At 61.4% G+C, this 14,941-nt stretch overlaps 1 protein-coding gene across 3 annotated transcripts; it reads left to right on the forward strand.

Annotated features, from left to right (window-relative positions):
• The first annotated feature begins 1,889 nt into the window (after positions 1 to 1,889).
• On the forward strand, positions 1,890 to 14,309 carry FAAP100 (FA core complex associated protein 100). 3 transcript variants are annotated; one of them, XM_030827474.1, is made up of 9 exons: positions 1,890 to 2,137; positions 2,261 to 2,385; positions 3,108 to 4,063; positions 4,953 to 5,109; positions 6,616 to 7,385; positions 8,415 to 8,551; positions 10,184 to 10,300; positions 12,803 to 12,889; positions 13,246 to 14,309. In XM_030827474.1, exons 1-9 carry the CDS (start codon positions 1,973 to 1,975, stop codon positions 13,375 to 13,377), a joined length of 2,646 nt encoding a protein of 881 aa, XP_030683334.1. In that variant the 5' UTR covers positions 1,890 to 1,972; the 3' UTR covers positions 13,378 to 14,309. The 3 variants fall into 3 exon arrangements, with proteins under 3 accessions (XP_030683334.1, XP_030683335.1, XP_030683336.1); XM_030827475.1 differs by having other exon boundaries at positions 1,921 to 2,137; positions 2,261 to 2,579; XM_030827476.1 differs by having other exon boundaries at positions 2,039 to 2,109; positions 13,246 to 14,304.
• The last annotated feature ends 632 nt before the right edge of the window (positions 14,310 to 14,941 follow it).

The following is a 14,941-nucleotide window of genomic DNA, read 5'->3' on the forward strand; positions in this document are numbered from 1 at the left end:
ATGGTTGCCCTCCCCTCAGTCTGACCTTCTCAATTGACTCCTTCATATAATTTGTGCTTAGGGAGATGATACCACCTCCAAGTTGGGCATAGAAACGCAGTGTCCAGCAGTCTGTGCTGCTGTCTTGAAGGCTTCCTCTAGGAGTGTGTGCATCTTCCACACCCACGGGCAGAGAGGCTGCCTCAGCCCTCATCACCCTTCGCCAAGTATAGGTGGGGCATGGCACAGCCCAGCAGCTGATGGAGAGCCGGCCTTGAGCCCTTTGCTTGTGTCTAACTCACCCCCTTTCCCCTGGGATCCATGCTTAAGGTCCCCCACATGACTACTGATCATAAATCTTGTTGCAGATAGAAGGAGCTGGGCTTGGCGTGGGGCCAAAAGCCTGCTAGCCTCCGGAGCAGAGTGGAGTGGGCAGCGGAGTAAACCGTCGGGTGAGGCTACTGGTTTGGCGGGCCTTCTCCCACGTCCGTTTCCCCCTCCACGTGATCGTGATCATTTCCTCTAGGACAGTCTTGGCATGTTACCATCCGTATGGAAGAGATGGCCTGGGAGGACTGGATGGGAGTTGGTGTGTGTGAGCGAGTGATTCACAAGGCTTCAGAGGGTTAAAACCAGCAGTCAGAAGACCCGCGGATTCCTGTGGGGAAGTTCGGTCAGAAGACCAGCGGAGGATCCCTGTGGGGAAATTCACAACGATATGACATCTGCACTTCCTGACTCTGAAGGCCAAATGAGATGCCCCTGGCCCTCCTCTCCCCAGCATCAGACAGCATTTCCAGCCCAAACACTTTCAGAGCAGCCCTGGCGAGAAAGAAGCAAGGAACTGACTCCAGGTGCCGCACTTGAGTCTGTCTAACCCAACATCCAGAATCAGACATCCCCGTTGCTTTAGGGTCAGTCCCCACCCCAACCTCAAAGGGTGGGCGGTCAGGACGTCTGCACGTGATGCTTTGTGCTCCAGCAGGTGCACCCAGACTCCACGATGTCTGCCTAACTTCCAAGCCCAGTCTTGCAGCCCTGCCCCTAGACTCTCCCTCAAGGGTGTCTGGCCTTAGCGCTCTTCAGATTGGCTTCTTAAACGAAGGGAGGCGGGCCGGGGGCGGGGTTCCTTGTTCATTTACTTGTGAATGGTGTGCCTGGTTTCCGCTCTCTTCCCACCACGGAGCAGGTGTCCGTATTGCAGGCCCCTCCAGGAGCGTTCTCTGGTCAGTACTTCTCTCCTGGAGGAAGTGGAGAGCTGCCAGGAGGGAGAGGGTGGAGGTGTCTTGCCCTGGCTCATAGTCATTTTCTTGTCCTCTGCCCCCAACCCAGAAACCCCATTGGTGTACTCCCTGTCCCCACGTGTTCAGCCACGGAGGGAGGGACGCACTTCCACCTAAGCTGGCTCACACCGCTGCGCCCTGAACGTGGGGGCGGCCGGGGGGCGGCTCGCGGAGCACAGGGCAGAGACCCATCCCTAGGATGACAAGAGCGGGCGCTGCCCCACCCCGTCCCCGGCTGAAGTGCGCTCCGGCAGGACCCAGCTGCTCTCCGAGAGCCCAGAGAATCGAGGGGTTTACGCAAAAGCCCGAGGAGCTGAGCCCTTGCTCCGGAGAGACGCGCAGAATGGAGCGGGATCCAGCCCCGCCCAAGAGCAACCTCTGCTCGGCCAGGCCCCGCTTCCTCACCCTGGGGAACCCGTGCAGCAGCCGGGGCCATGAAGCCGCCGAGGGCTCCCACCAGCCCGGCCGGGTCAACCTCGACCTGCGGCACGATGCCGCAGTCCCTAGGAAGGCTCCCCTGCTCCCCGCGGGTCCCAGCGGCCGCCCCAGCTCCCCGAGTCCCAGCAGCGCGGCCTTTCCGGCCCGCCCCCTGCACCGCCGACCGCTTTACGGCGGACGTCGCGCCGCATAGCGGGCTGCCGTAAAGCGCTCCGAGGCGGAGCCGCCGCCGCGCGGCCCGGGCTCCTCACTCTGACGGGCCCGCGCGCAGGATGGCTGGCGCCGCGCCGCGGGTCCGCTACCTGGCGGGCTTCTGCTGCCCTCTCGGGGGCCTGGCGGCGGGCAAGCCCCGCGTGCTGTGCCACGAGGCGGAGGTCTTCCTGTCCACAGGGAGCGAGCTCGTCTACGTGTACGACCAGGAGGGCGGGCTGCTGACCGTGAGCGCCGGCCCGCGGGGGCGGGAGGGGGCGGGAGGGGCCGGGCGGGGGTGGCGGTTCGCGTGAAAATGAAGACCGCGGGCCGGCGCGTCGCGTCGGCCTGACCCGCGCCCCGGTCCGCAGGCGGCGTTCCGGTTCCCCGACCAGGTGTGGCACCTGGAGCTGCTGGCGCCGCGCAGGTTGCTGTACGCGCTGTGCGCCCGGAGGGGCCTTTACTGCCTGTCGCTGGACCACCCGGGCAGGAGCAGGTGAGGGCGGGCCCGCGGCCTCCCTCCCGCACGCCTTTGCTGCCCCCGGACTGCTTCAGAGCGAGCAGCCCCACCTCATCGCGCTTGGGGACCCGGGCTGCCGCCAGCTCTGAAGCCTTGACCGCCATCCCTGCCCATATCTGGAGCCCCTGTCCCCAGCACTCTTTCTGCAAGTGTCTTGCTCACAGTCCTTAGTAAGTGGGGTTCACATGGTTAAGCCCACGGTGGGGCGCGGGATCCTGTCCTTTGGGCCCTGGTGGCCCGGTGCTGTCTGGTGAGACACGCCTCCAAGGCTGGGTCTTTATTGGAGGGAGGAGACAGCAAAGGCACCGTGACCCCGAGTCATTGATCAGTGGACACCATCTGGGTCGGAAGGAAGCGAGCTCCGGGCAGCCAGGCCTGTCTTCAGTGCAGAGCCAGCAGCTGCTGACCGTGGCCCAGGCTGTAGAAGGGGCAGCCTGTGTACTTTGCAGCCTGGGCCTCAGCCTGACGGTTCTATGCTGAGGGGTGTCCGTTCAAGCTGGTTTTGGTTGCTTGGTACTTCCTGTGAAGAGTATCCTTCGTGGGGAAGGTGGGAGGCCATGTGGCAGATGGACTGCTGAGCGGCCTTGGGGGTCACTGTGGGAACCCCTGAGCCAGAGTACACCATGCCAGGTTATTGTGAAGAGAACGTGGGAATCCCACCCTGCCCAGGCCTGACCAGTGCGTCTCTGTTCTCAAAGGTCTACGAGCCAGGATGACAGGGACAGCGAGGACGGTGACCAGCCTTCCCCCGTGATCCCTGTGGACCCTGATGCCTGCATCTTTCCCGATGCTGGGCTGTGCGCGTTCACCTTGCTGGACAGTGTCCTGGTCACCCTGGTGCAGGGCCCTGCCCGATGGAAGATGCAGCTGTTTGAGCAGCCCTGTCCTGGGGAGGACCCCCGGCCAGGAGGCCAGATCGGTGAGGTGGAGCTGTCCTCCTACACCCCCCCAGCCGGGGTCCCAGGAAAGCCTGCAGCCCCCCACTTCCTTCCAGTGCTGTGCTGTGTGTCACCGTCAGGCTCCGGGGTCCCACACGACCTCCTCGGGGGCTCTGGGGGCTTCACGCTGGAGGATGCCCTCTTCGGGCTCCTCTTTGGAGCTGATGCCACCCTCCTGCAGTCACCTGTGGTCCTCTGTGGTCTCCCTGATGGCCAGCTCTGCTGTGTGATCCTGAAGGCCCTGGTCACCTCCAGGTCAGCCCCTGGTGACCCAAATGCCCTTGTCAAGATCCTCCATCACCTGGAGGAGCCCGTCATCTTCATAGGGGCCTTGAAGACAGAGCTACAGGCTGCAGAAGCTGCAGAGAATTTTCTGCCTGATGAGGATGTGCACTGTGACTGCCTGGTGGCCCTTGGTCACCACGGCCGGATGCTGGCCATCAAGGCCAGCTGGGTTGAGTCCGGGAAGCTGGTGCCCGAGTTGCGGGAGTACTGCCTCCCAGGCCCCGTGCTCTGTGCTGCCTGCGGTGGGGGTGGCCGCGTGTACCACAGCACCCCTTCTGACCTCTGTGTGGTGGATCTGTCTCGGGGAAGCACCCCGCTGGGCCCCGAGCAGCCTGAAGAAGGCCCGGGAGGCCTGCCCCCCATGCTGTGCCCAGCCAGCCTGAACATCTGCAGCGTTGTCTCGCTGTCCGCGTCTCCCAGGACGCATGAAGGTATGAGCTGCTGTCTAAAATGAAAGATGGGAGCCCAGGGTGGAGCACCCTTTTTGGCTGTCTGCTACTATCAGGCCGCCTTCCTTTCCTGGGCTTGTTCTTTTGCAAGGCTGACGGGTGCTGATACAGCCTAGTGGTTAACTCTCTTCTTGTCCCAAGGTCAAGCCAGGGGCTGGTAGTGGGTCTATGTGTTGCTCTGCCTCTGGGGTCTAAGGTGTGGCCCTGGGCCTGGTAGGAACTGAGTTTGCTGCTTGTTGGCTGTGGACTCGGAGGAAACTGCATCTTGGGGGTCCGCCGCAAGCGCCTCTTTGGCAGGTCTTGTGTGGCAAGCAGTCCAGGGAGATCTGTTCCGGACTCACCTTTCTTCCAAAGGCTGCAAACGCTTGCTCGTGGCATGGTGTGGCCTGCCTGTGAGTCTGCTCTGGACCAAAGGCAGATGGCATTGTGGAATTCTAGTTTTGTGTTTTCCACAGAAAAAGCCAGAGAGGATTTTAGCTGTGTGTTCCCAGTGTTGGGGTGAGAGGAATAGAGCCACACACCTCCTACCAGTGCACTTTCCTGAGTGTGCTCACATTGTGAGCATGCTAATAAATCTCGCCACGGAAAATACATACACAGCACGAGAGAAGGGCTTTGAAGGGAAACGCCAGACTGTCTCCAGTGCGGAAGAGAGGGCTACGGGTGGGATCAGAGATGGTGTGGCTCGGGGCCACTGACAGAAGCCCAGGGTGGGGACAGCGCGTTTGCCTTGGGACCTTCTCTTCCTCACTGGACACCGGCCTTGGCCGTCTTCCAACTTTTTTCCTGGAGTCCGGGGAAACACCACTGAGTGTCACGCTGCTTGCCCCTCCCAGCCTGCTGACCAGGCCCCATGTGTGTCTATCACCAGGTGGCACCAAGCTTCTGGCCCTGTCCGCCAAAGGCCGCCTGATGACCTGCAGCCTGGACCTGGACTCTGAGATGCCTGGCCCAGCCAGGATGACCACAGAGAGTGCAGGCCGGAAAATAAAGGAGCTGCTATCTGGAATTGGCAACATCTCTGAGAGGTGAGCAGCTCAGCTCAGGCCAGGTAGAGGCTAGCGCTGCCATCCTCAGGAGGTAGTGTCCCTGTGTGGGGTCATCCTGGGTCTGGGTGTCCTCGGGTGGCAATGGTCCAGGCCAGGCCATTACTTGGCCTCTTTTTTTTTTTCTGAGACGGAGTCTCGCACCGTCACCCAGGCTGGAGTGCAGTGGTGTGATCTTGGCTCACTGCAAGCTCCGCCTCCCAGATTCACAGCATTCTTCTGCCTCAGCCTCCCGAGTAGCTGGGACTACAGGCGCCCGCCACCACGCCCGGCTAATTTTTTGTATTTTTTAGTAGAGACGGGGTTTCTTCTTGTTAGCCAAGATGGTCTTGATCTCATGACCTCGTGAGCTGCCCACCTCAGCCTCCCAAAGTGCTGGAATTACAGGCGTGAGCCACCGTGCCCGACCCTACTTCACCTCTTTTTTTGAGAGAGAATTTCACTCTGTCACCCAGGCTGGAGTGTCGTGGCACGATCACAGTTCAATGCAACCTTCACTTCCTGGGTTCAAGCAATTCTCCCGCCTCAGCCTCCTGAGTGGTTGGGATTACAGGCACCTGCCACCATGCCTGGGTAGTTTTTGTATTTTTAGTAGAGATGGGATTTCACCATGTTGCCCAGGCTGGTCTCGAACTCCTGGGTTCAAGTGATTTGCCTGCCTCGGCCTCTCAAAGTGCTGGGATTACAGGCGTGAGCCACCGTGCCCAGCCGTTACTTGTCCTCTTAAGATGTCTTGAGAGCCTCATGCGTCCCACTGTTTGGTGACAGGCTACCTGGCTGCCTCTGGAAGATGAGCCGGGACTGCCCCCAGCAGCCCACCCTTTCTCCCTAGTGGGGCACGGGAGACGTCCCCTGCTGAGTCCTCACCCTCCCTGCTCTCAGCGCAGGATCCAGTGTGCTTTTCCTCCCGCAGCACTGGCTTCGGGACATTCAGAGAGAACACACTGAGTGCGCGCAGCCTCCCCTGCTCCCCTCACATAACCACTGGGGTCCTGAGAGCAAGGGGCTTGTCACTCCAGGTCCCTGTGGTTTAGGGCTGTTTCCGTAGTGCCTGCGACCCCCCTGGTTTTCACTATGAAGGCTGCAAGGGAGAAAAGAGGCCCGCTAGGAATATTTTGGGGAGCTGAGGGTGGGGTAATGCACCACCTGGCCCCTGCGTGGCCCAGATGTGGGTGGTGGGCTTCTCGAACCTGGCAGATTAGCCTAGGCCCCCCGAGCACCAGCTTCATCCTCTGTCCTCTTTCCTTCTGTGGCCCAAGAGGAGAGGTCAGGTCAGATGGCTGGAGGCAGCTTCCAGAGAGGCTCGGTGTGGGTGGGACCAGGAGAAACAGGCCCCTGGGGCGGGGGCTCACTCTCTGGCCTGGCTCCACATCCACCGTGTGCTTGTCGTGGAGCCAGGTTCGGTGCCTACCGGGCCTGAGTCAAGATGTGGCACCGGGCGCTGTGGGTGTCCCCCCCTCTCCTGGGGGTCATGTCTGTCCTTTGCAGAGTGTCTTTTCTAAAGAAAGCGGTTGACCAGCGGAACAAGGCACTGACAAGCCTCAACGAGGCCATGAATGTGAGCTGTGCACTGCTGTCAAGCGGCACGGGCCCCAGACCCATCTCCTGCACCACCAGCACCACCTGGAACCGCCTGCAGACACAGGATGTGCTCATGGCCACCTGTGTGCTAGAGAACAGCAGCAACTTCAGCCTGGACCAGGGGTGGACCCTGTGCATCCAGGTGCTCACCAGCTCCTGTGCCCTCGACCTGGACTCGGCCTGCTCTGCCATCACCTACACCATTCCTGTGGACCAGCTCGGCCCCGGTGCTCGGCGGGAGGTGACGCTACCTCTGGGCCCTGGTGAGACCGGCGGGCTCGACCTGCCTGTGACCGTATCCTGCACGCTGTTCTACAGTCTCAGGGAGGTGGTGGGCGGGGCCCTCGCCCCCTCGGACTCTGAGGACCCCTTTCTGGATGAGTGCCCCTCCGACGTCCTGCCTGAGCAAGAGGGCGTTTGCCTGCCCCTGAGCAGGCACACAGTGGACATGCTGCAATGTCTGCGCTTCCCTGGCCTGGCCCCACCCCACACACGGGCCCCCTCCCCACTCGGCCCCACCCACGACCCTGTGGCCACTTTTCTGGAAACTTGTCGGGAGCCTGGCAGCCAGCCAGCAGGACCCGCCTCCCTGCGGGCCGAGTACCTGCCCCCATCTGTGGCTTCCATCAAGGTGTCTGCGGAGCTGCTCAGAGCTGCCTTGAAGGACGGCCACTCAGGTTGGTGGCACTGATTGGCTTTGCTCAGCCTTGGGGATTTTTTTTTCTTTTTTTAAGAGACAGGAACTTGCTCTGTTGCCCAGGCTGGAGTGCAGTGGTGCAATCATGGCTCACTGCAGCCTCGAGCTCCTGGCCTCAATCGATCTCGTCTGGGCCTCCCAAAATGCTGGGATTACCTGCATGAGCCACTCCACCCCACCCAGCTCGGGCCTGTGGACATGGGCTGTTCCTCCCTCTCCCAGCTGCTTCTGGGGCAGCCTGGCCCCCCAGCCTGGCGAGCTCTGCTCAGGAAATGAGCTTCGCCTGCATTCTCTCCGCTGTTGGTGTCTGGCCTTATGTGGAGCCCTCTCACCATGTATTTCTTTTCAGTTGTGTTTTTTAAACCTATATATGGAAGCATAACCTAAATACAGAAGAGTCACAAAGGAGCCAAACTATGAGCTTCACAGTGAGGGCACCCAGGGAGGGAGGCAGCTGCGCTCACCCCAAAGCCCCAGCACTGTTCATCAGGCGTGTGTGAGCTCCACGAAATGGAGTGTGCAGTCCCTTCTTTGTGTCTGTCCTTTGCTCCCCCATGTGTGTGAGACCCTCTGTGTTGCAGGTGCAGATGTCACCGTTCTGCTGCAGATGGGTATTTGGATGGTTTCTGGATTGGGGCTTGTGCAGAGTGGGCAGCCGCAGCCATCCCTTGGGGTGTTTCTGCCTAGTGCCGGGGCGGAGCTGCCTGCTCCTAACATCAGCCCCCAGTAGCATTAGCAGGTCCCCCAAAGTGAGGTTTTCACCTTCCACAGATTGTAACTGCCACCACCCATCGTAGGACTTGTTCAGCAGAGAAAGATGAGCAGTGGCCTCCTTCCCCTGGGTCAGCTGGCCACACCGCAGCTTAGGGTGGGGCTGTGGACAGCTGGGATGCTTAGATGGCTCTGGGAAGGGCACTTTGGGGCAGCTATGCGGATGCCCACCTGGTAGGATCGGCTGAGCCCACCTGGTAGGATCAGGCTGAGCTCTCGGCTGGTGCCTCCCCTCCAGGTGTGCCCCTGTGCTGCGCCACCCTGCAGTGGCTCCTTGCTGAGAATGCTGCTGTGGACGTCGTGAGGGCCCGAGCGCTATCTTCCATCCAGGGAGTGGCCCCTGATGGCGCTGACGTTCACCTCATCGTCCGAGAGGCAAGCAGGGGTTCAGGGAAACGAGCCTCGGCACCAGCAGTTCTTGGGGTGGGGCCCCTGGGCCGGAGCTCGGGAGGACCCCTCACCCTGGGTGGGAGCCCGGCAGCCTTTTCCCAAGCTTCCCAGAGGACTCTGATGTGACAGTTTCCCCTCGCAGCAAGCAGACCCCACTCAGGCAGGGAGGGCCTTGCAGCTCAGATCCCCCAGGACTGGCCCTGTCCAGCCCTGTCCATCGTGGGGGCCCCCTTCCCCTGCACATGACTGAAGTCATAGCGGGTTCCACAGTGCTGCCGCCAACACCTGTACCCCAGGAGCAGCAGCCCCGCTAACCCTCTGCACTGCCAGAGGGCTTCAGACCTGTCGCGGAAGCCGCTGAATGGCAAATGGCACTGCTGGTCTCCAGCCCCTGTCGTGCACACCTTTCCAGAGACTCGTGACTGTGGTGCCTCCAGCACACCCTCAGGTCCCACCAGCAGAGGCTCTTGCAGGGTAGCCCAGGCTGCCAGGACACGTGTGTCCCTGAGGATGGGCAAGGCTGCCTGGGGCTCAGAGTCTGCACTTGGTTTTGGTTTTGGTTTTCTTTGAGACAGGGTCTCGCTCTGTCGCCAGGCTGGAGTCCAGTGGCGCGATTTTGACTCACTTCAACGTCTGCCTCCTGGGTTCAAGCGATTCTCCTGCCACAGCCTCCTGAGTAGCTGGGATTACAGGCGCCCGCCACCACGCCCGGCTAATTTTTGTGTTTTTAGTAGAGATGAGGGTTTCACCATGTTGGCCAGGCTGGTCTTGAGCTCCTGACCTCAGGTGATCCGCCCACCTCAGCCTCCCAAAGTGTTGGCATTACAGGCATGAGCCACCGTGCCCAGCCAGAGTCTGCACTTGGAATCAAGCCTCGGCCCTCGGGTACCTTGGCTGCCCTCTACACAGCCCTTTCAGCCCTGATGCTGGGGTCTGTTGGTGGCCCTGCAGGTCGGTGCTGACAGCCCCTGTGGGAGAGCTGCAGGTGACTGTGTCCTTTCTGGGCTCCCCAGGCCCCTGGCGTCTCACCTCATGTGCTGTGTGTGCAGAATAAGCTCGGCTTCCTGGCTCTTGGCCTGTTCTTGCCATTCTTTGTTGTCCAGCTCAGCTCAGTCCAATCTTCCTAAGGGACAGGTGGGTGTCCCATAGATAGGCCCAGCAGCTCCCAGTGCCCACAGCGATGCCCTAACCCTGCTGCCAGAGGTGATCTGTGTAGCTTGGTGTGGGGGTACAGGTCTGGGCCCCCCAAGGGTGTGGCAGGATCTACATGTAGGTTGTCCATAAGGTGTCACAGTAGTGGCTGCCTTCTGGAGCAGGCCCCAATCTGGCTCAAGGCCCTGTGTGAATTCCACAGGTCTGAGGGACGGGCTCTTCCTGGACACATCTGGGTGCAGAGCAGGTTCTTGCCATTGGTTGGTGGCTGGTTCTTCAGGTGGAGAAAGCTAAACCAGGGTACTAAGCTCTGCCTCCTTCAGGGTATAGGACAGCCCAGGGCAGGGGGTTGGGACCATCTCAGGGCCTCACGTGCTGCCAGCTGGGGAGGCTCCTGTGTAGCCTGAGCCCCCCGGGCAGGTGGGAGTGCCATTGGCAGGCAGTGAGGTGGCTCCTGTGTTGCAGGTGGCCATGACTGACCTCTGCCCAGCAGGGCCCATCCAGGCCGTGGAGATTCAAGTGGAAAGCTCCTCTCTGGCCGACATTTGCAGGGCGCACCATGCCGTTGTCGGGCGCATGCAGGTATGTTGGCCCGCCTGGGAAGGTGGCCAGGATCTATGGGTCGCTCACTAAGGTCCCTGAATGGGACCCTGTAGCTGCTGGCCACGGGGTCTGTGGCTCCCTGCAAGGGAGTTGTAGGAAGATCCAAGCCTGCTCTGCTGCTGTGTGCAGTGTTGTGCAGTGGGGCTTTGGGCGATGAGAGGCATGGGGTGGACCCTCTCAGGAGGCCGATGCTGCTCCCCAGGTGTGCCGTCACCCCCTGGGCACCTGTGAGTCCAAGGACTGCCCAGGCTACTAGGCCAGTGGGTTTCTATTTGTGACCTGCAAGGTCAGCCCAAGGTTTCCTCCCTTCTCTGGCTGGGCAGAGGCTGCATGGAGAGGCCGTGGCCTGGGTGTGGATCCTAGAACAAGGTGCTAGGAGCCTCCATGTCTTTGCCAAGAGAGTGGAGTTTGCAGCTCCCCCCACTCACAGCCCCAGGAGTTCCCTGGCACAGAAATAGCTGCTTCCATGCTGTGCCCAGAGCCAGCTTGGGCCAGCGACTGCCAGATCTGAGAAGCTCTCCAAGTTCCAAGCTAAAGTCTAAGCTCATGCCCTCAGCAAGGCAGCCATCATGCCCGCCTGCCAGGACTGTAGCGCAGCTTTGGCCCATATGGTGGGTCTGCAGCGACCCTAGAAACCGGTTCTGGAGTTTCTTGTTAGGGGTGGTCCCTGCCTCGGCTCCACCTGGGCTTGTTATCAACGTGCATGCCCAGGCCTGCCCAACCCTGAGACCCAGGGCCTGTAGCCTGACGCCAGCTCCACTCCCATGGGCACTGTGGTAACGCTTGGAGACCAGGCCCTTCTGCGAACAGTGGCTCTGCCCAGCCCTGGCAGGTGGCTCAGATGGCCGACCCCAATGAACACGTCAGCTCACGCAGCACCATGACCCAGAGATCTCATTTGGTGCAAGGACCCTGCGCCCTGCACTGTGACACTGCCATGAGCCTGATGAGCATGTCACGCAGCACCATGACCCCAGTGATCTCACAGCACCACGATGGGGCTGCCCGGGCTTGGGGGTCTAGTCCTGAGTGCTGGGGGCACCAGGGGGTTCTCCAGGGCTGAGGTGTTGCCTGTCAGAGGAAACTCTGCCCACTGGGCCATCTGGTCCCCAAGAAAGTCCCATCCCCTGCCAAGAGCAGAGCACCAGCCCCTGGGTTTGTGTCCAGATATCCCTCTTCTTAAAAGGACACAGTCGTGTGGGGTCAAACCCACCCCAGTGACCTCATCTTGATCATCTGCAGATACCCCATTTCCAGACACAGCCAGGCTGTGAGTGCTGGCACTAGGGCTTCTGCATGAATCTGGGGGGCCTGAATCAGCACACAGGAGCCCATGCACTGCTGCTGCCTCCTGGACAGAGATCTCATCTCGGGCCGCAGACCTTAGTGTCCCCCAACAGCCAGGTGCCCGCCCCATGAACAGGAGTGCTCAGGACCCGACCCAGCCCACAACAGCTACCAGCACTTCTGGGGCCCCAGGCAGGCCAGTGCTGCCCCTCAGGGTGTCATGATCTCTTCTCAGTTGCTTTGCTCCAAGAGCCTGCAGGAGCCTCACTGCCCAGGCTCGTCTGGAAATTGTTTTGTTTGTTTGAGATAGAGCTCTGGCTCTGTCACCCAGGCTGCAGTCCAGTGGTGAGATCTCTGCTCACTGCACCTTCTGCCTCCCAGGTTCAAGCGATTCTCCTCCCTCAGCCTCCCGAACAGCGGGGATTACAGGCTCCTGTCACCACGCCCGGCTAATTTCTTTTTATTTTTAGTAGAGATGGGGTTTCACCATGTTGGTCAGGCTGGTCCTGAACTCCTGACCTTAAGTTATCCGCCTGCCTTGGCCTCCCAAAGTGCTGGGATTACAGGCCTGAGCCACCACACCCGGTCCCATCTGGGAATTTAGATCCAAGCCCAGGGAGCCGGTGCCGCAGCCCACACTGGGCTGTGCTGCATTAATGAGTGAATGGCCAGGCCAGGGTCTCCGCACAAGACGCCGAGGCAGCTCCCTGGCTGGTCTGTTCTCCTGAGCGGCCTTCAGGCCTGAAGCCCAGGATGGGAGAAGGGGGCAGTAGGCAGGTCTGGATCTGCACAGAGTGTGGCTCTTGGGGACAGGGAAGATCCCAGCAGTGGAGAGAAAAGAACCAAACGAGTTTGCTTCCAAGAAACTGTCAGGCCAGGGGCTCTGTGTCCTGCCACTTTGGAGGGCAGTAAGTCGAGGTGAACAGCAAGGTGGAAAACAGCAATGCACTGGGGCGGGGAGGGGTGCCAGGCAGGGAGGTGGGGGGAGGTGCCAGGGAGGTGGGGGGTGCCAGGCAGGGAGGTGGGGGGAGGTGCCAGGCAGGGAGGTGGGGTGCCAGGCAGGGAGGTGGGGGGGGGGTGTCAGGCAAGGAGGCAGCACTGGGCAGATAGAGGGAGAGGGTCACCCTGCTCCAAGGGGTGTGGGGGCAGGTGCTGGGGCACACCCTCTGCAGCATGCTCCCTTTGTCCCCCCAGACGATGGTGACAGAGCAGGCTGCCCAGGGCTCCAGCGCTCCTGATCTCCGTGTGCAGTATCTCCGCCAGATTCACGCCAACCACGAGGTGAGCACCTGGTGCCCCGGGCAGTCCCCTTCACCGGGTAGCCAGGAGCGCCCATCGCCAGGCCCCTCTCCAGTCACTCGGGGTCCGCAGAGTCCTCACAGCGCATGGGCTTCGCTCCCATGGGCCTGGGGCAGAGTCCCAGCGGCCATGGCTGTTCCGGCCCCTCATCCTACTTGAGGGGCCGGGTGTCCAGGCCAGGCTGCGTGTCCCATGTTTTAAGGTTCCGGATGAGTGTTCTTCCTCGGACCACCTGCCACTTTCCAAGTAGGGTCCTGCGAGTGGTGGGTCCCCTAGAGGTACCCAGTGACATCTCCAGGGCCAGGTGGGGGCCTGAGCTGTGTCTACTCCACCTGCAGACGCTGCTGCGGGAGGTGCAGACCCTGCGCGACCGGCTATGCACAGAGGATGAGGCCAGCTCCTGTGCCACTGCCCAGAGGCTGCTGCAGGTGTACCGGCAGCTGCGCCACCCCAGCCTCATCCTGCTGTGACCAGGCGGGCCTGCCCCTGGCCGCGGCTCTGGCTACGTTTCCAGCCTCTGTAACAAACAGCCCCTCAGGCCTTCATGGTTTTAGAGGAAACCTGAGTTGGCCTGGCCAGAGCCGTCAGGGAAGGTGGGACCTGGCCACGTAGGAGCAGAACACTCATGAAAGTGCTTGGAGGCCGTGGAGCACAAAGCAGATTCTGATTGGGAGCAACTGAGGTGGGCTCTGAACCTGGCCGGTCCAGCTTCGCGTCCTCTGCTGCTGTCTCTCCTCTGACCGCGGCCGCAGCCCCTGCACTCGCCTTCCTCACTGCTGGGCAGCCTTCCCGCCACAGCAGCAGCCCCTGAGGCCAGGAGGCAATGCCGTGCATTCTGGACCCTGAGGGCCGGAGAAACAGGATTTCTGGGGTTTGGACTTGGGGTGAGTAACTGTTGCTGCCACACCGCCAGGAGCACCGGCTGCCCCTCTGGGTGGCACTACCAGGTGCCCCACGGTACTCTTGTCACACTGTTCATACCTGCCCGGCTGCCCACTCTGGGACCCCGAGGTAGGAGGGTGCTCCCTGAGACCAAAGCACAAAACAGCATGCAGGGAGCTCCTGCAAGTGCCCGTGGCCTCGTGCCACACCAAGGAAGGGCCATCTGGTGGCCTGTGGCCAGAATGCTCAACAACTAGGTGCCTCTGGCCGGGGCAGTACCCAGCACTGTGCACTATTTTCAGGGCCACTCAGGGTGGCGCTGTGGCCCGGGGGGCACCCTGAGCCCCAGCCCCCAGCCTCCTCCCTCAGCCTGGGCTACGGCCCACCTCCTGGTGCTGGTGTTTTCATCTGGGGAGGGTGCTCGCGCCGCTCCCGCTGCAGGCACTGTCCGCGATGAGTGCGGGTAGGAGCCGTGAGGTGCTTGTCTGCTGTGACAAACGACCCTGTCTGTGAAACTTCAGGCCTCGGCTGTTTTTTTCTCACCCCTTCCCACCCTCTCTGGGCTCCCTCTAGAGCCATGGCGCTGCTTGGGATCCCCCAGCACTGGGGTGGCCTCCAAGGAAGAAGTGTCCATGTGACCCGGTTACCCTGAGGAGGGCTCTGCTCCAAGGGGGTGTCTGGGAGGCCTGGGGCCCCTGCCTGGCTCTCCCCTGTGTTCCTCTTCGTGGAGTGGGAGGGGCCTGTGGGGTGCTCCTAGTCAGGGTTTGTCTCCCTCAGTGGTTGCCACATCTCAGGGAGCAAGGCCCCCCATGGTGACACTCCAAACCCGGCCTTTTCAGTGGGGCCACGGCCCGTGCTTGCTGGGAGAGCTGAGGCCAAGCGAGCCACCCACCGAGGCGGGCCTGCACCCCTTAAAGGTCCCATCCCTGCTGTGCTCCAGGGCTGTCCTCTGCCACCCCCAGGCAGGAGCCTCTGGCTCTGACCTTCGTACAGCGCTTGTACCTGTGTCTTGCTCTGAGCATCAGGGGGAGAGTGAGGGGCTAGACCAGCCCGTGGGGACTCCCAAACAGGCCCTGGATGAGTGGGCGGAGGACCGTGCAGGGTCTGTGTTCACGTGCCTGGGGGTGGGGGTTGTGTCCAGGGCTGTGCCTG

This window comes from Nomascus leucogenys, chromosome 14, assembly GCF_006542625.1.
Source record: "Nomascus leucogenys isolate Asia chromosome 14, Asia_NLE_v1, whole genome shotgun sequence".
Classification (NCBI taxonomy): Eukaryota; Metazoa; Chordata; class Mammalia; order Primates; family Hylobatidae; genus Nomascus; species Nomascus leucogenys.

Coding starts and splice junctions, on each gene's coding strand:
- FAAP100 (XM_030827474.1), top strand. CDS start 1,973: ATGGCTGGCGCCGCGCCGCGGGTCCGCTACCTGGCGGGCTTCTGCTGC. Junction 2,138..2,260: donor AGGAGGGCGGGCTGCTGACC/GTGAGCGCCGGC, acceptor CCCGGTCCGCAG/GCGGCGTTCCGGTTCCCCGA. Junction 2,386..3,107: donor GACCACCCGGGCAGGAGCAG/GTGAGGGCGGGC, acceptor CTGTTCTCAAAG/GTCTACGAGCCAGGATGACA.